This window comes from Clupea harengus, chromosome 4, assembly GCF_900700415.2.
Source record: "Clupea harengus chromosome 4, Ch_v2.0.2, whole genome shotgun sequence".
Taxonomy (NCBI): Eukaryota; Metazoa; Chordata; class Actinopteri; order Clupeiformes; family Clupeidae; genus Clupea; species Clupea harengus.
Genome location: NC_045155.1, coordinates 27,524,899 through 27,546,930, shown reverse-complemented (window position 1 = coordinate 27,546,930; position 22,032 = coordinate 27,524,899). Strand labels below are relative to the sequence as shown.

The 22,032-nt window shown below is 46.3% G+C and overlaps 1 protein-coding gene across 1 annotated transcript; it reads right to left on the bottom strand.

Annotated features, from left to right (window-relative positions):
- Positions 1-1,960: 1,960 nt before the first annotated feature.
- Positions 1,961-20,761, bottom strand: smc1al (structural maintenance of chromosomes 1A, like). The gene is given in 28 exon segments (XM_031566896.1): positions 1,961-2,878; positions 3,700-3,810; positions 3,967-4,036; positions 4,529-4,680; positions 4,972-5,126; positions 5,491-5,647; positions 9,233-9,340; positions 9,626-9,779; positions 10,126-10,271; positions 10,427-10,568; positions 11,019-11,125; positions 11,325-11,441; positions 11,816-11,953; positions 12,233-12,379; positions 13,145-13,324; positions 13,915-14,100; positions 14,263-14,370; positions 15,036-15,135; positions 15,548-15,630; positions 15,760-15,900; positions 16,499-16,573; positions 16,575-16,758; positions 17,887-17,951; positions 17,953-18,126; positions 18,324-18,527; positions 18,728-18,840; positions 19,235-19,423; positions 20,315-20,761. Coding segments are annotated over 28 exon segments (3,696 nt in total). The 5' UTR covers positions 20,424-20,761; the 3' UTR covers positions 1,961-2,797.
- Between the last annotated feature and the right edge of the window lie 1,271 nt (positions 20,762-22,032).

Below are 22,032 nucleotides of genomic sequence, written 5' to 3'. Positions count from 1 at the left end.
GCGTAGCCACAGCTAGAGTATCCCGGGACAAGCGCCCGCCCCTTTCCACGCTCTAAATCGTCTATGCTGAGATATTTGAGCCTATGGTTGGTGATGGGCTATATGTGCCAAGGACCTTGCCAATGATCTCAACAACAACATTCAAAATAAAAAAGGGCCTTATCCTGTGTGACCGAGATTTGCACTTGATAAACGTGGTATTAAATAGGCACGTAGTCTAGTACAACAACAACAAAAAACCCGTGTTGTTGTTAAGAAGGTAGGTCAGTTATTTCTTAGAGAACATTTTGACTTGAAAAGGACAGGAAACCGGGGCGTGTGTTTACTGTATTTTAAGTGAGACTTATCTAAGGGGCAAAGGTTACAGGGGACCCTTGAGCGTTTTGTACCTATTACACTGACCTACAAACCTATGCCCCTTCAAGCTAGATTAAGAGGCAAGAGCAGTATGCACAGTAAACTGCACACGATAGCACTATGATTGATTTATGTATCTTCTTCCTTGTAGGCAGAGGGCAGACTCAACCAACAGGCTTTACCAGCTCAGCAAGGGGGCCTGATTGACTTTAGAGAGCTGACGTGTTTCATTGAAGTGATGGCAACATTACTCCTGCCATGACGACTATGCTAACTTTGTTATGTTCCTAGATCTTTTAATTACACATTAATTAAATGTGTTTACCTCTGACAACACCTCTCCAATGCTGCCTGCCTGTAAACACACTTAATCAGTGTCCTTCAGCTAGGTGTTGTAATACTGCAATAGATTGCATTATTGAGGTTAATCAGTGAATGTCTCCAAGGAAAAAACACTTACTCAGAAAAGTAGTCGAATCACTGAGTGTATTGCAACGACTGCAATTTGGAGCAATTTGCTGAATTTGACCAAAAAAAAGTGTACAGAATTAGAATCACTGACTGCAGCTTTAACACTCCACAGTGGTCTGGCTCTGACCTGAGACAGGTGTTCTCTTGGGAAGTTCAGAGGCACAGGTAGGACCCAGTATTGCGAGTGAAAGCAGAACGTGAGTTCAGGCAAGGCCATACAGCCCTGGGCAGTAGGGTCATTTTGAAACAGTGGAAGAATTGACTTTCAAATATAGCAGGCCAACAGGAACCTGCTTTATGAGACGATCAGGTCTCAGCATCTAACTTTGCTTCCCTGAAAAACTGAGTATCGCTGTTTGTCAAGGCTTCAACAAGGCCATATAAACCCTGACACAGAAACGGGAAAACCTTGGGTGAAATCTATTCTCTTTTCGACAAAAACATGCACTTAGTCCATGACAGCCTTACAACACATAGTGGATGACCCTAGTATTGATCTGGCATAGAACCGAGTCAGATGAGGGCTGGACTATGTTTTGTAGTGTTAGGGTCCATTAGGTTTGATAGAACCGAAAGTTGCTGTTCTACTGTCGTAAGAGTCATGAACTAAGTGTGGCATGATTTCTTATCTGTAACCATACCCATGGATGTCTACTCTGTCTGTCTCAAGGAGACCTGAACCATTAGCATCTGAATCCCTTCCCCCCCAGATAGCCTCCTGCTATCACCCTTTGTTCTCTGTTCGCACCCCTCCCCCTCCCCCCCACCACATATTCTACCTGGTTGAATGGTATAAATGCCAACACATTCTACAATCAGATAGGGCATTCTCTGAGCAACACACTTTTCACAGTGTCTCCACGCTAAATAAACTCCAGGAATCCTGACTACATCTTCCGGTCTGTTCTTCAAGTTTGGCATGCTCATTAGATTCTATCCGGTTCCTCAAGCTCTTCCGCTAGTTCTGATCTAGTCCATGATAGCCTTACAACACATAGCTGATGACCCTAGTATAGATCTGGCATGGAACCAAGTCAGATGAGGGCTGGAGTATGTTTTGTAGTGTAATGGTCTTCAGCTCGTGCAGGAGAGTGAGTATGGAAGGAAGGAGGGAGAGCACATGAAACCAGTATGACAAGAAAGAAAAGTTTCTTTTTATTTATTTATTTTACTCCAAAAAAGCAGTCAGGGTTCATACTGAGACTTAAAACACATGTCAGCTAAAAGTGAATATGCTGCAGACAAACACATGGTCCTACACGGGATGGGGGGACCAGGAAGTTGCACTCGGCCTTGGAATCTTCCACACATGTTTGTCACTCTGCCACCTTTCAAAACAAAACCACGTGCTGACAGATGTTCTGTGCACAACATTCCCTGAAGGAACCATTGTTGTATGTGTGTAGCGAGTCGAGATGAACTTGCAGTGTAAAGGTAGCGCTGAAGGTTCACTACTTAAAACAAGTACTTAAAAACATGAAAATTGAATTCTTCATAGGGGTATAAAAAACATGTAATTACAGCTACCTCTCTCAACATCTCTGTTAGGAGTCACATCATTTTTCAAAAATTCAAATACAAGATTACAGAAAAGCAAGAACACAACCTTACTATGGCAAGAAACCAAACATGATTAGGCCAGTACACAACCCCAAGAGACAAAAGAATGCTTGCAGTGTAGGAGAAACGTCAACAAAGTATCCAGTCAATACAATGCCTACTCTAGTCCTATGAGTGGAATGAATGGCCTGATAACATTAACTGTTGACCCTGCTAGTCAGCTCAATCCATAATTCTACTGTTGGGTCACAGAGCTTTTTATGCGGTCATGATTCATCGGAGTTAGGAAGAAAAGGAAAAAGAAAAGAGAAGTTGTATAGAAATGCATCTGAAACATAATTGTTGCGTAGACAACTCAGCAGGGGTAAACTCAAGTACGTGATGTCGCAAGAGCACGTGGTGGGCAGCTCTACTCGTTTGGGTTGGGGTTCGCGTCCGGATATTCCGAAAGGTCAAAGGTTAAAACTTTGCTGATGACACAGTCTCCAGGCTGCAGAGAGAGAGAGAGAGAAAAAGAGGGGGAAGGGAGGTCAGTTAGTATGTATCTGTAAAAAGGTTCTCTATACTGTGATTACAATGACTATAGGGTGGCTGAAAATGGACGTGAATTCTCTCGCTGGCTTTCTACAGAGACGAGAGAGGCTGTAAAACCCAAAGTGTTGTATTATCTTTCTACAAAGGCAAGTGGGGCTGTAAAACCCAAAGTGTTGTATTATCTTTCTACAGACGAGAGAGGCTGTAAAACCCAAAGTGTTGTATTATCTTTCTACAAAGGCAAGAGAGGCTGTAAAACCCAAAGTGTTGTATCATCAAAGCATGCTGTCTGCCCTGAGCACTGAGGCAATCAAAGCATTTATCCTGCTTTGGGTTTTCCCAGTATCTGTGTTGTGTCAGCTATGACCATTTGTTTGGTGTCTCACTGCAGGGTAGATATTAAGGTGAAAGTGTTTGTTTGTGAGAGAGTGTGTGTTTATACATGAGTGAGAGTGTGTGTGTGTGTGTTGTGTGTGTGTGTGTGTGTGTGTGTTGTGTGTGTGTGTGTGTGTGTGAACGAGTGTGTGAACGAGTGTGTGTTTGTGTGTGAGCGAGTGTGTGTTTGTGTGTGTGTTTGTGTGTGTGTGTGTGTTTGTGTGTGTGTTTGTGTGTGTGTGAGCGAGTGTGTGTTTGTGTGTGTGTGAGCGAGTGTGTGTTTGTGTGTGTGAGCGAGCGTGTGTTTGTGTGTGTGTGTGAGCGAGCGTGTGTTTGTGTGGGTGTGTGAGCGAGCGTGTGTTTGTGTGTGAACGAGTATGTGTGTGTTTGTGCGCATCCTACCTCAGGGTAGACTCCAACAAGGGCATCAGCCTTGGTGTAAAACTCCTCCTTCAGGGAGATGACGATGGCTTGGAAGTTCAGAACAGACTGATCCTTGATGTAGTTCGCCACCTAGTGGACAAACAAAGTAAAGACATCACAGTTATTTCAACAGCACAAGCAAACTCCACAAATAACCACAAATAATCTTACTAACAAAAAATTCCTGGAAATTAAGTTAAAAAACAAACAAACAAACAAACTAAAATACTTCAAACAAACACAGACCTTGCCGATGTTGGTGTTGTCGAGGGCAGCATCAATCTCATCCAGCACGAAGAAGGGTGCAGGCTTATAACTATGTGGACAGAGACATAAGCACAGTCAGAGACGTAAGCACAGTCAGAGACATAAGCACAGTCAGAGACATTAGCACAGTCAGAGACGTAAGCACAGTCAGAGACGTAAGCACAGTCAGAGACGTAAGCACAGTCAGAGACGTAAGCACAGTCAGAGACATACGCACAGTCAGAGACATTAGCACAGTCAGACACCGAAGCTTTGAGAAGTCAGTGGAATCTCAGACTTACAGTCGGTCAACAATAAAGATGAACTCCTTGAATCTACATAAAGTAGACGCTTAAGGAGAACTTGCGTCTTTGACACTGATGCTGTTAACCACCATGCTCTAGGAGTTAAACCGTAGGCAAACAATATCTACCACACACACACGCGTATAGCAAAGAGGAAGGCCCCAGTATTAGCCACACACACACCTGTGAATGGCAAACAGCAGGGCCAGAACAGCTAGTCTTCCACACACCACACACACACACACACACACACAGACCTGTGAATGGCAAACAGCAGGGCCAGGGCGGCTACAGTCTTCTCTCCTCCTGAGAGGTTGTCCATGGGCCTGAAGCGTTTGCCAGGAGCCACACAGTTGTAGTTGATCCCGTCCAGGTAGGGCTCCTCGGGGTTCTCTGGGCCCAGGAAGGCCTGGGGGGGCAAACACAGAGGCTCGTATACTCCAGGAAATACAGTAGACACTTAGAGGAAAATACACAGAGAAATGAAACAGAATAAGACAGCATGGAGTGGAGAGAGAGAGAGAGAGCATGGAGTGGAGAGAGAGAGAGAGAGAGAGAGAGAGAGAGATAAAGGAAGAACAGAAGGGTAGAGAAAAAGTAGAATGAAAAAATGGAGAGGAGAATGAGAGAGTGAGAGAAAAGGGAAAGGACCGAATAAAGATAAAAAGTGAAAACAGTGTGAGTGAGTAAGCCAACTGACCTGGGCACTGCTGTTGCGGGACAAAGCCTTGTAGATCTCATCAATGTTGGTGGCGACGGACTCAAAGCAGGCGTTGAAGCGGTCGTAACGCTCCTTCTTAATCTGCTCAAAAGCCTGCTTGGCTTTCTTGGCTCTCTTCCTGGCCGCCTCAAACTCTGCAGGGACAAACAGCCAATCAACCCTTCATCCTGTACCTCGTTTCCCAACACACACACTACGTCTCTGGACTGTCTCCTAGAACTTGGTCCTGTCCTTAAACAGTACCTGCATGCCAGCCAGCCCACCGACCCACACACACACACACACACACCCTGACACACATCCTCACACACACAAACACACACACACACACCCTGACACACATCCACACTTCACACCTGACTTCTGCCTGAGGCACACCGTCTGCTCACCAGGGAAAGGAGTACAAACCGCAGGTAAGACACACACACACACACACACACCCTCACACACACACACAGACACATCCTCACACACACACACACGCACACACACACTTACCGTCACTGGTCTCCTGGAACTTGTCCCTGACGCTCTCCAGCTTCTCCATGGCCTTCATGTTGGGGGCGCTGATCCTCTGCAGGACGCTCTGCTGCTCGTTGAGCCGCTGCTGCAGCTGGTTCATCTCCGCCTTGATCTCGTCCTCAGACAGGGCATCCTACACAACAACAACCAGTCACACACCGTCAGCTCCCCAACAACCAGTCACAGCCCGTCAGCTCCCCAACAACCAGTCACACACCGTCAGCTCCCCAACAACCAGTCACACACCGTCAGCTCCACAACAACCAGTCACACACCGTCAGCTCCACAACAACCAGTCACACACCGTCAGCTCAACACAACAACCAGTCACACACCGTCAGCTCCCCAACAACCAGTCACACACCGTCAGCTCAACCACAACAACCAGTTACACACCGTCAGCTCCCCCAACAACCAGTACACCATCCTGTCAGCTCCCCAACAACCAGTCACACACCGTCAGCTCCCAACAACCCAGCTCCCACAACACCGTCATCCCGTCAGCTCCCAAACAAACCCTTAGTCACCACCGTCAGCTCAACTCAACAACCAGTCCACACACCCGTCAGCTCAACACAACAACCAGTCACACAACCGTCAGCTCAAACACAACAACCCAGTCACAGCACCGTCGAGCCTCCAACACAACAACCAGTCACACACCGTCAGCTCACACAACAAACCAGTCACACACCGTCAGCTCCCAACAACCAGTCACACACCGTCAGCTCACCCAACAACCAGTCAACACACGTCAGCTTCACCCAACAACCAGTCCACACCGTCGCTCAACACAACAACCAGTCACACACCGCCAGCTCCCCAACAACCAGTCACACACCGTCAGCTCAACACAAGAACCAGTCACACACCGTCAGCTCCCCAACAACCAGTCACAGCCCGTCAGCTCAACACAACAACCAGTCACACACCGTCAGCTCCCCAACAACCAGTCACACACCGTCAGCTCCCCAACAACCAGTCACACACCGTCAGCTCCACAACAACCAGTCACACACCGTCAGCTCAACACAACAACCAGTCACACACCGTCAGCTCCCCAACAACCAGTCACACACCGTCAGCTGAACACAACAACCAGTCACACACCGTCAGCTCCCCAACAACCAGTCACACACCGTCAGCTCCCCAACAACCAGTCACACACCGTCAGCTCCCCAACAACCAGTCACACACCGTCAGCTCCTCAACAACCAGTCACACACCGTCAGCTCAACACAACAACCAGTCACACACCGTCAGCTCAACACAACAACCAGTCACACACCGTCAGCTCAACACAACAACCAGTCACACACCGTCAGCTCCCCAACAACCAGTCACACACCGTCAGCTCCCCAACAACCCAGTCACACACGTCAGGCTCACACAACAACCAGTCACACACCGTCAGCTCAACACAACAACCAGTCACACACCGCCAGCTCCCCAACAACCAGTCACACACCGTCAGCTCAACACAAGAACCAGTCACACACCGTCAGCTCCCCAACAACCAGTCACACACCGTCAGCTCAACACAACAACCAGTCACACACCGTCAGCTCCCCAACAACCAGTCACACACCGTCAGCTCAACACAACAACCAGTCACACACCGTCAGCTCAACACAACAACCAGTCACACACCGTCAGCTCCCCAACAACCAGTCACACACTGTCAGCTCCCCAACAACCAGTCACACACCGTCAGCTCAACACAACAACCAGTCACACACCGTCAGCTCAACACAACAACCAGTCACACACCGTCAGCTCCCCAACAACCAGTCACACACCGTCAGCTCCCCAACAACCAGTCACACACCGTCAGCTCCCCAACAACCAGTCACACACCGTCAGCTCCCCAACAACCAGTCACACACCGTCAGCTCCCCAACAACCAGTCACACACCGTCAGCTCAACACAACAACCAGTCACACACCGTCAGCTCAACACAACAACCAGTCACACACCGTCAGCTCCCCAACAACCAGTCACACACCGTCAGCTCAACACAACAACCAGTCACACACCGTCAGCTCCCCAACAACCAGTCACACACCGTCAGCTCAACACAACAACCAGTCACACACCGTCAGCTCAACACAACAACCAGTCACACACCGTCAGCTCAACACAACAACCAGTCACACACCGTCAGCTCAACACAACAACCAGTCACACACCGTCAGCTCAACACAACAACCAGTCACACACCGTCAGCTCAACACAACAACCAGTCACACACCATCAGCTGAACACAACGGAGCATCCTACACAACAACCAGTCACACACCATCAGCTCAACACAACGGAGCATCCTACACAACAACCAGTCACACACCGTCAGCTCAACAACAACCAGTCACACACCGTCAGCTCAACACAACAACCAGTCACACAATCACACACAGTCATCTCCACAACAGCCAGTCACACAGACAGCCCATCCTACACAACAACCAGTCACACACCATCAGCTCAACACAACGGAGCATCCTACACACAGCCACAGCCACAGCCACACACAGTCAGCTCCACAACAGCCAGTCACACAATCACACACAGTCAATTCCACACAGACAGGGCATCCTACACACAGCCACAGTCACACACGGTCAGCTCCACACAGGAAGTCAAGGGAAACTTTTTTTGACCTATTTTCCAATCTTTATAGGTCCATTTTTTTTTACCATGGATAAGCAATTGTAGACGTGAAAAGAAACCACAATTTAGCCAGAATTTTGTGTCAGCGGAGGGATTTTTTATGGTTGGACTGTTTAAGTGTGCACTTTTCAAGCACTTTGTTCAGCACAATGTGTCTGACAACCAAGAGGATATTTCCTATCTCAGGACGCGGTGAAGGCTTTGGAAGCCAGATCTCAGACTGAAGCTTCACGGAGAATGGAACCAGATCAGATCTGTTTTCTCCCCTCACTCTAAGTTCCCACGCTGTCTAATAGGAGTTTACAATAATATAAAGTTTACAATAATATAAAGTTCTCCTAGATCTCCTATCGCCCCTGGCACGACAAAAATCTAATTTCATGACTTTTCCAAAACTTTCCATGAATATACTGAATTTCATAGTAAAGTAATAAAAGTGTAGCCTGGATACCAGACCGAACTTAGCCCCGCCCACACATTTTTTGGTTGGGAAGTTCGGTCTGGCATTACTCCATTGAGGAGAAATTATCTGCGGACAGATATTGGCCGTACCAATGAAATTGTTAAGGCGGGCTTTATACGATGATGGACAGATGATCAACAGTAACGTAACCAACCACGTCACCAACACACGAGTTGAATTCGTTTTCAACAAACATGGCTGCCGCTGGAGAGCTGAAATGTATAGATTCGAGTCCATTTAGACATTGACAGTGCATTCATTTTGAAAGAGGAACAGAGAAACGCGATTAAGGCATTTGTCAATCGAAAAGATGTTTTTGCCTTACTTCCTACGGGATCCGGTAAAAGTGTAATGTATCAGCTGCCCCTGGTCACATACTACGTTGTTCTGATTGGTTGTAGGTAACCAATTGAGCGAAGAGGCATTTTTTCTCCTGGTTCGGTTGAAACACGCCCCATAATCACAGCCCAATGGAGCGATATCAGACTCATATTCTGACTAGAATTATGAGTATGACATCGTCAGGCTAATAAAAGTGTACTAGGGATAGTAAAATTCCAAGACGGTGGGAACCCAGGACTTACCTTATGGTCCTCTGACAGGTTGCTGTAGTCGATCTCTATGAGAGCCTCTTTGGCCAGGACTGTGCTAGAGGTCCTCTGGGCTGCCTCCTCCTTGGTCTCCTCCCTTCCCTGCAAGTCACACACACACACACACACACACACGGTTAATATGCACAAACAGACCTGGTGAATGTTCAAGTTCAAGTTCAAGTATTTATTTGTCAGATGCACAGAAAAACAGAGTCAGACTGGGCACTGAAATTCTTAGGACAAGACACCTGGTGTTGAGCTGAATTCATTGCTTTACTTTAGGTACCTTTCATGGAAACCCGACTGGTGTGTGTGTGTGTGTGTGTGTGTGTGTGTGTGTGTGTGTGTGTGTGTGTGTGTGTGTGTGTAAAGCATGATACACACCTCCTGCTGGCTGATGTCATCCATGGTTCCTGTCTTGAGTGGCAGCCTGATGTCCTGCATCTTGCAGGCCTGCAGCAGGTTGTGCCGGTCGCTGCGCTTCTGTTCCAGCTTGGTCTCGATGGCCGTCACCTCCTTCTGCAGCTGGGTCAACTCCCTGTGAGGCAGACGCACGCAAGGCTGTTACTCATCATCTCGTGAGTGGCACGTCAAATATTACAATCAGACCACATCAACAATACAGAAAAGGAAGGGGCGATGCTGTGGTACAATAAGTCAAATCATGTTTTAAAAAAAAAAATACAAAAAAAATATGGCAACTGTGTAAAATCGGCTATCTACATTTCAAAATCGGCCCATCTTAAAATTAAAGAGTGCCATCACATTCACATTAAACATTCATGAGTAACATTTTGTGTTCCACTGGACTTCTCCTGAGAGCCCAAGCTAAAGCTAGCTGTTTGAGGAGATCCGAACATCAGTCTGCTTTTAAAGGTGCTTACTTGTTGGCTCCACCCAGCTTCTTGCGGATCTCCTCCATCTCGTGGTTCTTGTCGTTGACCTCGGACTTCTTGGTGAGGTGCCCGTTCTTCAGGTCCTGCAGCTGGGCCATGGTCTCATCAATGATCTTCATGTGCCTCTGCTCCTCCTGATAGAGGAGAAGAAGGAGAGAAAGAGAAACCAAAAGAGAGGGGGGGGGGAAGAAAGTGAGAGGTTAAAAAAAAAACATGACCTCTAATAATTGCTCTTTCCATCGTATTATAACTCCCTCATATCACTCCATCCAACCCTCTTCCTGTTTACCTTCTTCATTCGCTCGATCTCGCTCTCGTCTTTCTTCACCGTCTGTTCCCACATGAGCACTTTCTCGTGGTCCTCCTTCAGCTGGTTCTTCTCGTAGTCCAGCTGGATGCCGAGGCGAGTCTTTTGGGTCTCAAACTCCAGGCTGGAAGGGGACGGACGCATAACCACACCAGGCGATTAGACTCACTCTTCAGCCAAGACCAAATTAAACGGCACGCACACGGAACAACACAAGACTGCAGCAGCACACTTCATTCCATTCATTTCACTACATCTCCACGATGGATACAAGTCTCACCGCTGCACTACAGTCAGGTAAACGTCTCACCTCTGCACTACAGTCAGGTAAACGTCTCACCGCTGCACTACAGTCAGGTAAACGTCTCACCGCTGCACTACAGTCAGGTAAACATCTCACCGCTGCACTACAGTCAGGTAAACGTCTCACCTCTGCACTACAGTCAGGTAAACGTCTCACCGCTGCACTACAGTCAGGTAAACGTCTCACCGCTGCACTACAGTCAGGTAAACATCTCACCGCTGCACTACAGTCAGGTAAACCTCACAGGCAGGCAAAATGCTCTGTGCTCACCGTTTCTTTGCGATCTCGTTCTGCCTCTTGACTTTTTCCTCCTCGAATTCACGGATGTTTCTGACCCCGATCTCCTCGCAGAACTCCACAAACACCTCGTCCTCCACCTAGAAGATGCACCAGCAAGACATTCCTCATCAGATCAGCTCAAAACACAAAAGAGAAGAAAACCAATATCCAGCTATCGGATTCAGGAGGAAGAATGCTAAATACATTATTGCAAAAACGATAAGGGATTACAATCAGACAACCCTACAAAGCATCTTCTTTAACAGAACAAGTCATCTAACTGCTTTGGACACTCACCAGATTCATGCGGTCTTTGAGGTCTTTCATGTCCCTCTCGCGTGATTGGACAATTCTCTTGATGTCGTTGATACGTGGACCAAAGTTGGCAAGCTCACTCTCCAGCTTGGACTTTTCCTTTAAGGTCATAGATGTATATTATTGTCATGTATATTATGTGCAATCAGCAAAATACAAGATTACCTATACTAGCGGTACATTACAATGCTAAAGGTCTTAATAACTTAAGTCATTTAAATCTTAATAACTGGGATCACACGTGTGATAAGATGATATGTGAGATATCAATAGCCAACCATTACATTAACGTTTAGTCATGGTGTATCCCCTGTATTACACCCAAAGCTGCAAGCAGCACACCCAGCACTGTTACTGAGTCCTTATGGTCCCTTGGAGCCTGACCAATGACTCAGCAAGTACCCATGTCAGCCTCTCCTAGTTGAAGGAGTATTTTTGTAGCGTGTAACAGACGGGGGTGCTGTGCGCCGTACCTGCATGTTGAGGGCCAGGTGGCGGGTCTTGGTCTGTTCCAGGTCGCTCTGGGAGTACTTGAGCCTCATCTGAAGGCCGTGGGCCTGGGACTGCACCTGGCGCAGCTCGGCCTCCTTCCTCTTGGCTTTCATTTGTTCCTACGGGTGATGGACACAACATTCAGCCAATCAGAGTCTACGCCAGAGAGTGTGGAGTCCAATAGGAGAGTTTTTCGTTTCCTGTCCTTGTGAAACCTGCATTGTGCAGACAAGCACAGACCTGCACCGGACTCAAACTCACATGGGAGGCGTTGTCCAATAGCAAGGAGGCAATAACCCACGGGGGCTAGCATCTGTCTTTAGCACGTTACTTGAGGTGTCTGGAAGTGAGGTTTACCACAGCACACCTCTGTACCCACTGGCTACCGTTCCACTTACCTTGAGCTCGTCGGTGAGTTTCTCCTTCCGGTCCTTCAGCTTGTCCACGGCCTTCTCGTCCCATCGCCGCGCCTTGGCCTTCAGGTCACTGGCACCGCCCGAGATCACACCGGACTTCTGGAACAGGGTGCCGTCCAGCGCCACAGTCTAGGGAGAGGGTTGGAAAACATTGAAGCAGCAATAAGTCGTTTTTAACACAATGCTAACACAGTCAAGAAAAGATGGCTAGCTCTGAATCGAACTTGTATCCAAATGTGTCTTTCAGCTCTCGCCAATGAGTAAAAGCTGTTCCGATAGTGACTGTCACTACCCGATCCTAGTCGCGCATGCTCAGACACAAAGGACCGGGCGGCTCCAGAAATCTTACATACCACAGTATTTTCCCTACAGACCCCCGATGGCAATGGCGGAGAGGCCATTCTCCATATTAAAAGTAATTGTAGCGGCACAATTTTTTTCAAGCTGTTATTTTAAGGTAAAAAAGTTACATATTGTTACTTTAAGACAGCAGACCTCATGCCACTTTGCATGTCTTATATATTCCTCTGTCATATATCTTGGTTGGCTTTGTCACTCCACTGGGGGTAGGTCATATGTGTGGGGGGCGTTATCTGCGTCTTCATGCATGTATGTGTGTTTGTCTGTGTTTTTCGTATGTGTGTGTGTGTGTGTGTGTGTGTGTGTGTGTGTACCTTGTTTCTACTGTCCACTGAGACATTGGTGTGTTCTTCATCTGACCTAATAACAGTGTGGTTTACATAATCGCCTGGCTTTCCTGCAGGTGGTTTTCCAGGCTTCGGTGGTGTTCATCTTGAGTCTGTCTGTGCGTGCCCGCATGTGTGTCTTGTGATCGAGTGTGTTAATGGGGTATATATTCATCTGCCACACATCTGTCAGTGTGTGTCTGTGTACCTTGTGTCTGTATGCTCCTCCGAAGGCGATCCTGCGCGCATCCTCCACGTTCTCGCACACCAGGGCGTTACCGCAGGCGTACTGCAGCGCCTTCTTGATGTGGGGCGGCTCATAGCGGATCACGTCGATCACCAGACGCGCCCCGCGCAGCTCACGCAGCTTCTCATCAGTGGGTTTCACCTGTGGGGAGATTGACATCGATTAGCAACCAATAATACGTGCCGGCTTCATCCACACAGCCAATAATACGTCGACGGCTTCATCCACACAGCCAATAATACGCGTCTGCCTTATCCACACAGCCAATAAGACGCGTCTGCCTTAACTACACAGCCAATAATACGTGTCTGCCTTATCCACACAACCAATAATACGTGTCTGCCTTATCCACACAACCAATAATACACGTCTGCCTTAGCTACACGCCAATAATCTGTGTCTGCCTTATTCACACAACCAATAATACACGTCTGCCTTAGCTACACGCCAATAATCCGTGTCTGCCTTATCCACAGAGCCAAAGAGAATTACGTGCACAAGCTACGTTACAACCAATCAGATTTAAACATTTCAATTGATTCGAGGTCTCTTGAGGTCTCCTAAATACTTACAGGTGGCGATGTATTGCATTATACTCAAATGTACATTAGTAACTAAAGGGACAAGAATGGATTTAATCTGATGAGTAGGATTTGCAGTAACAGCAGGTAATCGAAAATATTTAAAAAGCCTTTTAATAGGAAGTAGGTTGTGGGTCTGTAGGTGGTTACCTCCAGGTAGTCAAGGGGCAGGAAGGTCTCCGGCTCTCCTCGCTGTTCTTTGATGTACTGGATACAGTCACGGCCCGTCTTCTCCGAGTCTACGATGATGGCGTCCATGTTCTTTCCCAGGACCTTGGTCACAGCAATCTGGTACTTCTTCTGGGTGGGCTGGCAAAGGTCGATCAGTCTGCCATACTGAACGAAGGAGAGAAACAAAGGAAACCGTAAAGCAATGTCAAACGACCGTGTAGATTTCCACGGCTCTCCAGTCACAATCAAACAAAACAAAACAAATGTACAGCTGAACAAAATGAAAGGTTGATCTCCATTGTGCGATTCAGAAATAAACAGTCTTACCACAGATCCAGGGTAGAGTCTCTTGATGCTCTCCATGATCTCAGCCTTGCGCTGCTGTCGGCTGTTCTCCTGCCTGTCGATACGGGCATCGCCCAGCTGCTCCATAACCTGAGAACCACACAAACACACAGAAAAAATGAGAATGAGTGAGGAGACATTACTAGAACCCAACTACAGGAATGAGAGAGGAGTTATTACTAGAACCCAACTACAAGAATGAGAGGAGAGTTATTACTAGAACCCAACTACAGGAATGAGAGAGGAGAGTTATTACTAGAACCCAACTACAGGAATGAGAGAGGAGTTATTACTAGAACCCAACTACAGACTAGAACCCAACTACAGGAATGAGAGAGGAGTTATTACTAGAACCCAGCTACAGGACACTGGAAGAAAGCTTAGTTCATCCTACAGCAGGCAATCAGGTAGACATTGGGGCAAAATCACCCCTGAAACACAGAACAGTGTCTCTAAACCATATAATATTTCAATAAACCCAGTTTATAGTGCAATAAAGTGCAAGTAATTGGTGGTCATCAGTGGGTGACTTTGCTGCATAATTTGCAATATCTTCATATTGAGTAAGGGGGGGGTGGGGTCACATTCATATGAATGATGAAGATGTTCCTGAAAATCTAACTTTCCCCCTGATACAAAAACAAATCACCCCTGTCACTGGTGGCCAGAGACTGATCAGTCCAGACTCAGACGGTGGCAGCGCAGACTGGTTAAGAGGATGAAGTCATTACGGTCGGCGTGGGTGCCAGACTCACCTGATTAAGCTCTGTGTTAATCTCATCAATCCTCCTCTTGGCCGACTCCACCTCCTCAGTCAACTCCTCCTCCATCCGCTTCTGCTCATCCAGAGATTGCCTGAGGAGGAAGAGAGAGAGAGAGAGAGAAGAGAGGGAGGGAAGAAAGGGAGAGAGAGAGAGAGAAAAAGAGAGAGAGGGAAGAGAGGGGGAGAGAGAGAGAGAGGGAAGAGAGGGGGAGGGAGAGAGAGAGAGAGAGAGAGAGAGAGAGAGTGAGGGGGGGGTAGAGAGGGAGGGAAGGAGGAAGAGAGGTAGGGAAAACAGGGAAATTAGTTGAAGGAATAGAGATATGGCAGGCAGAAAAGTGGTGGTAGAGAAAGAGAGATGGAGGAAGAAAGAGATGAAAGAAATTAATTCAAATAAATTCAGTAAATAATGTCATGGGGCATTTGGGGACACATAACATTGACTTGTAATTATTTCAGATGAAACATTGCAGCATTGAGCATCATCATGCTGTTCATGTAACCCACTTGCTGGTGTTGATGTAGTCCTCCAGTTTCTCAATACGCTTCTGGTTCTCCTCGATCTCTCTGATCTTCTGCTTGATCTTGGCCTGAGAGCACACACACACGCTTGGGTCAAAGCAAGTAGTGAACTTGATCCACCTCATTAGATCTGTATGTCATTTCCAATTCAAATGCAATTTTTTTTTAAAACACCAGTCTTCTTCCTTCGCCCACACCTCTGTCTCCACTTTCTTCCTCTCCTCCAGGTCCAAGCGGTCCTGGTCGGCCTTCTGGTCCCGGTTGAACTTCTCCGCCTCCTGAGCCAGAGTGGCGGCCCGTTTACTGGCCTCTTCCTTCAAGCGGTGGTAAGCTTTCACCTAGGGGGTGAAATATTCGTAAACCATTAATGACTCATGTCTAATGAAAAGCAGTGACTCAGTGATGACTTAGTACTCCTTTAAGTCTACTCCCGCAGACGCGGCCACATCTAGGTCAGCACACGGCGTGCATGATGCAGATTTTATCACCAGTATGATGGAAACGATAGACCTATTAAAAATAACTTCAGATTCAAAGGACAGAGATATTATTTGTATTATTATATTTGTGATTGAATTTGTGTGCTGACAGATGTGTCCGGAACAGCAAACCTAACATACTTTGGAGACACAAATGTGCACGTACACATCTGCACTGCTCAAACTCAGACCGTTTGGAGTATACTTAGACTTTAGTGTGTGTGTGTGTGTGTGTGTGTGTGTGTGTGTGTGTATGAACTGTGCTGCAAAATACACGGTGCACAGAACACATTACAGAGGTACGAAAGGCTACACTTTAATGTCATAATGCAACGACACGTAAGAGTCTAATACTAACAGAAACACTGTGGCACCATGTTGTGTTGCACTAACTGTACCCCACAGTGCTGACTTGTGATCTCAGACGTGCCCTTCTTTTAACCCTCTCTGCTCCCACCTGGTTCTCCTCCAGCTGGAGGTCCTGCCCCTGGCTCTGCGCCTCCTCCTCCATGCGCTCGTCGAACTCCTGCCTCGGCCATCTCCACGGCGCCCTGCTCCTTCTCCAGCTCCTCCATGTCCAGCTTGCGCTTCTTGTACAGCTTCTGGGCGTTCTGCAGGGACTTGCGTGCCGCCTCCAGCTTCTTGATCTTGTGGGCGGTGTTCTCTTTGGCCTTGATGTACTGGGGACGCTTCTGGTTCAGCTCAGAGTCCTTCTCCCTGGGAGAGACGAGGAGTAAGAGGAAGAGGAAGGGATGAACACACTAAGTCTGCCACGGCTAACTTCCAACTACATCTACAGTGCCTTGCATAAGTATTCACCCCCTTGGATGTTTTACCCTTTTATTGCTTTTATAAATCAATCATGGTCAATATAAGTTGGCTTTTTTGACAAAAACTTTCTTCCACTTGACCATTGAGTCTCCCACATGCCTTTAGGCGAACTCTGGTCGATATTTTTTTCTTTTCTTTTCTTAAACAGTGGCTCTCTTTCATAAAGCTTTGATTGGTGAAGAACCCGGGCAACAGTTGTTGTATGCAGAGTATCTCCTATCTCAGCTGCCGAAGCTTGTAACTCCTTCAGAGTAGTCATAGGTGTCTTGATGGCCTCTCTCACTAGTCTCCTTCTTGCACGGTCACTCAGTTTGTGAGGACAGCCTGCTCTAAGTAGATTTACATATGTGCCATATTCCTTCCATTTCTTGATGATGGATTTAACAGAACTCCAGGGGATGTTTAGTGCCTTGGACATTTTTTTGTATCCTTCCCCTGACTTATACTTTTCACTAACCTTTTCTCTGAGTTGCTTGGAGTGTTCGTTTGTCTTCATGTTGTAACGGTAGCCAGGAATACTGATTAACCAGTGAATGGACCTTCCAGACACAGGTGTCGTTATACTACAATCACTTGAGACACCTTCACTGCACACTGATCCCCATTTCACTAATTGTGAGACTACTAGCACCAATTGGCTGGACCTCTGTTGAATTAGGTCAGTCACTTTAAAGGGGGTGAATACTTATGCAATCACTTATATGACATTACATATTTTTATTTAATTGACATTACTATGTAGAAATCTGTTTTCACTTTGACATTAAAGAGGGCTTTTTTGTAAATTTTGTTGTCAAAAAAGCCAACTTATATTGACCATGATTGATTTATAAAAGCAATTAAAGGGTAAAACATCCAAGGGGGTGAATACTTATGCAAGGCACTGTATAGTTACATTCCCTCACCGCAAAATGTGTATCTATAGATACACTCATGAAGGATCTTTCTCCACTATCCCTCTATCATTCTTCATCTCTCTCTGTACCCGACACTCCCTCTCCCTCGGTCACTCACTTGATCTCCTTCTCTATGGTCTGCTGCTCCCTCATCAGCCTGCCCAGCTCCTTCTTCTTGTCCTTTCAGCTCCTCCTCCACGCGGTCCATGCGCTTGCGGTCCTTGTCGATCTCCTTGTTGCGGTGAGCCAGCTCGCGGTTCAGCTTCTCGATCTCGGCGTCGTTGTGATACAGCCTGAACAGCTGCATCTGCACGTGGGCTCGCGACACCTCGTCCTTCAAGCGCTGGTAACGCTCCGCCTGATGGTTTAGGGAAAGAAGTGATAAAGAGAAAAGAGAAAAGAAGAGCAAGTAAGATGTGCATTCAAAATATTTACATAGAGTGTAATGAGAATATTGTTACATTAAAATGTCTGTGTTTCAATATCATATGTCATAAAAGAAAACAAGACTCTCTTCTGTACAAATCTACAAAATCAAAATGGCAGTGTGAGCACCTCTTCTTTCTCCTGCTTGGCCTCCTTGCGCTCGGCAGCGATGTTCTTTTTGCGGTGGTAGTTGAACTGCGTGTCCTCCTCCGCCTTCACCATCTCCTTCTTCCTGCGGTCGTACTCCTGAGACAGCTCGCCCGAGCGAGAGATCTCCTCGAACAGGGCGGTACGCTCTTTGGGGTTCTTCATGGCGATGGACTCCACCGCACCCTTGAGTTAAATGGAAATGGAAAGGAGATATGTCAAAGCACAACACAGACAAACACAGTCAACTCCTTAACCTTTCAACCTATTTACTATTATTATTTATTTTCTCAGTATGACTTATTCAATATTTACTTATTCAAAGACGATTGGCATGTATAATTCCTGTACAAAATTGCACAAATAATCAAGCCCGCGGTGGCTACCTGGAAGACGAGGAAGTTCCTGGCCTTGATGAGAATGCCGAGTTTCTCCAGCTCCTCACTGTACTCGGGCAGCCCCACCACCTTGCCGTTGATGCGATACTCAGAGGAGGACCCTGCAGCACAAGAGTAGCAATATAACACATCAACGAGGGCAAATGGCAGTGAAGTAAGGTACTGTAGACTGGAGAGGCATTTGTGGAGTGATTGAAGCAGAAGAAGTGGAAACGCTGCACTGTGACTAAACTGTGACACGATGGGGTCAAGAGAAGACAACTCAAAGATGCAGGACAAGTGAGATGCAAAGAAGATGCATTATGCATTATGAAATCTAGGGTTACGTTAGGTACAAAATAGGGCAGTACACTTGGGCAGTTCAAAACAAAAAACAACAAATACATTTGATGTTAATCAGTACCTAACATACGTATGAAAGTCTGGGTACACTTGTGTGTACTGTGTCTGGGAACTGAGGGGCTCTCCTGCATACCAGCTCTGCGGGTGTCATACCTATGATAATTCGGCTGAAGTGGCGCTCCTCGCCACTGTCCTCGCGGTACACCATGCTCACAAAGGCCCTGTTGGCGGCCGGCTTCCCCACGGGGGCTCCATGGATCAGATCCTTCAGCGTCTTCACTCTCAAGTTACTGGTCTTCTCTGCCAGCACGAAGCTGATGGCGTCCATAAGGTTGGACTTCCCTAAGGACATCAAGAGCAGCACAGCTTCGGTTACTGAGATGCTTACAAATACAGGCTGTGTCTGTTCCACTGTGACAGCAATACACCATTTAAAATGTGTGTTCTGCAATGCCATGATAGGACTTCAACAGGTATGAGCTGGATTCAATTTTTTTTGAGATGTTATCAAATAATGCACTTATCGTTATACAACTGGTTCTGGCACACTTTTGATACAGCTATGGTATTATAATAACTATATTACATGGTTTCAGTACAGTTTTCATTGAACAACGCTTACAAACTCAAAACATTAAAATCCCATTTCACTTATTACATTTGATTTTTCAGCATGGACAGCCAGACAAGAGCCTTATTCGAACTCCACAGAGTTGTCACCACTACGGCGAGATATCGTAGCTACTAGCAGAGTCCTTAGAGGCTAGCTACCTAGCTGATACATGTCACACACATTTCCTATAATACACAATGCCGAGACAAATGTAAAAACATTAATCGAACACAGTGTATTTACTAAGCTAGCAAACGGTGCACCGACGTTCTGAATTGCATTAAATGCAATTTACAGTGCTACGCCATGCAGTGTTGATAACGTTTCTACACCAATGTTGATTCATGTCACCATGATCGTTAGCCCACATGCACTGTCAATTTCTCTTCACTAATTTAATTCACCATTCTCAGAGTTAGTCAAAACTTTACCCAATGTTGCAGTACAACACTATTACACCAGTTCGTCAATAACTTCACCTAACGCAACACATTAGGAGGCTAGCTACATAGCTAAAATGCTACAAGGCCTAACAGGCAACAAGGAAGTCCACGGTCTGAATTTATTATCCCTCGGTTCTATCTAGCCGTAAGGTTGGATTTAGCTAGTGAAGTTCATACCTGATCCATTAGGTCCGATGATGGCAGTAAACTTCTGGAAAGGTCCAATAATTTGCCTGCCTTTATAAGATTTAAAATTTTCTATCTCGATTAATTTTAGATAGCCCATTGTGAAAACAACAACGTCCTATTTAAAAGAAAAAATGCTGGCCTTGAAATGGTTAGCAAGCTTCTTTGAGCTGCAGCTTGCTTGCTAGCGAGCTAACGCTAGCTAAATCTTGCGTCTCCGTTTCCAGTGGTTCGTTTGCAAGGCACAACGCTCAGAATCCCTTTAGAGACTACAAATAATACTAATACATACGTATACACCTTAGTATTACATGCAACGGTCCAAATAATGACATTGGAAGTTGGAAGAAAAATACCGGGCTAACTTGCTATATGAAAAGTACGGCCAGCCAGAGCCCGCGCGCACTCGGGGGTAAACAAATATTCTATCGCGAGACCTTAAGGACCAGACAGGAATGAAGGGTGGATATTGTCTGTGGCTGGTGGTGGAACTACTTGCAGGTCCATGTTTTCGACTGTAGGGAATTCATCTGACAGGTACAAATCTGTATAAAACCGATGTGTGTGATTCAGCTTCAAGAAAACTCGTAAGAGTCGTAAGTTTACCATAACAGTGTTATTGGACAGTGAGAGGTCTGGATGGTATTCCCCTTCACTCCTATTCTCAGTCACTCTACGCCAGTGGTTCCCAAACTTTTTACAGTCCCGTACCCCTTCAGACATTCAATCTCCAGCTACGTACACCCCCCCCAGTTGAAAAAAAAATAAATCCTTTTCACCTTTTAGGTGAATTCCGTTTTTTTTTTTCGTTTTCGTTTTGCCTCATTTTGTTCACCATGAGGTAGATTGATGGCTTAAAATGAGTGAATAATATGTGCCACAATTGACCCAAACCTTCTAAGGTTGTTGTTTGCCAGCCATCAACAGAGAAGACAAAAAAAAACATTATTTGCAGGCGATTAGGAGGATAAGCGAATTAATTTTAACAGGCCGTTGGACAGGGGGGCGTGGCCAGAGCGGAGTTCAGCACAGACGTGACATTTTCTCAGTGGTTTTGTTTTTTAATTAATGCTTGTTCATCGTTGCGATCGTTGTTGTGTTAAGTAGAAAGAAATACAGCCTTGCAGGGCAAAATACAGGGGAATTTGGGCGATTTTGATGCACAAAATGATGTTTCCGTCTGAAAGTTGCAATTCTGTTTCAAAGGGTAATTCTGTCCGTTTTCCGTTATCGCGGAAATTGTCTCCCCGCGTACCCCTTAACCACTTCGCGTACCCCAGTTTGGGAACCGATGCTCTACGCAACATGAAAAGCACCATAGATGGCATACATCATACATCAGAAAACCTGACGTGAGACAACTTTGACGGGGCAAGACAGAGAGAGACAGACAGAGGCAGCAGACAGGGATGCAGTGGAACTCTTACTTAGAGGTTTTATTCAAAATATATATATGACTAATGTGGTCAAAATTTCTCTAATAAAATAATGATTCCCGGCAGAGTCTTTGGTATCAGCAAAATTCTTCATGATTCTATAATTCCATAGTTCTTCGAAACCTCGAGTATGGATAGGCCTTTTTAACACAAACACAAGACCTCGAGTATAGACCGGCCTTTTTAACACAAACACAAGACCTCTGATTCCTTCATGGGCATAATTCACCAATAAGAGTTAACTCAACCTTCAGAGGGTGCACACCTCGAAGT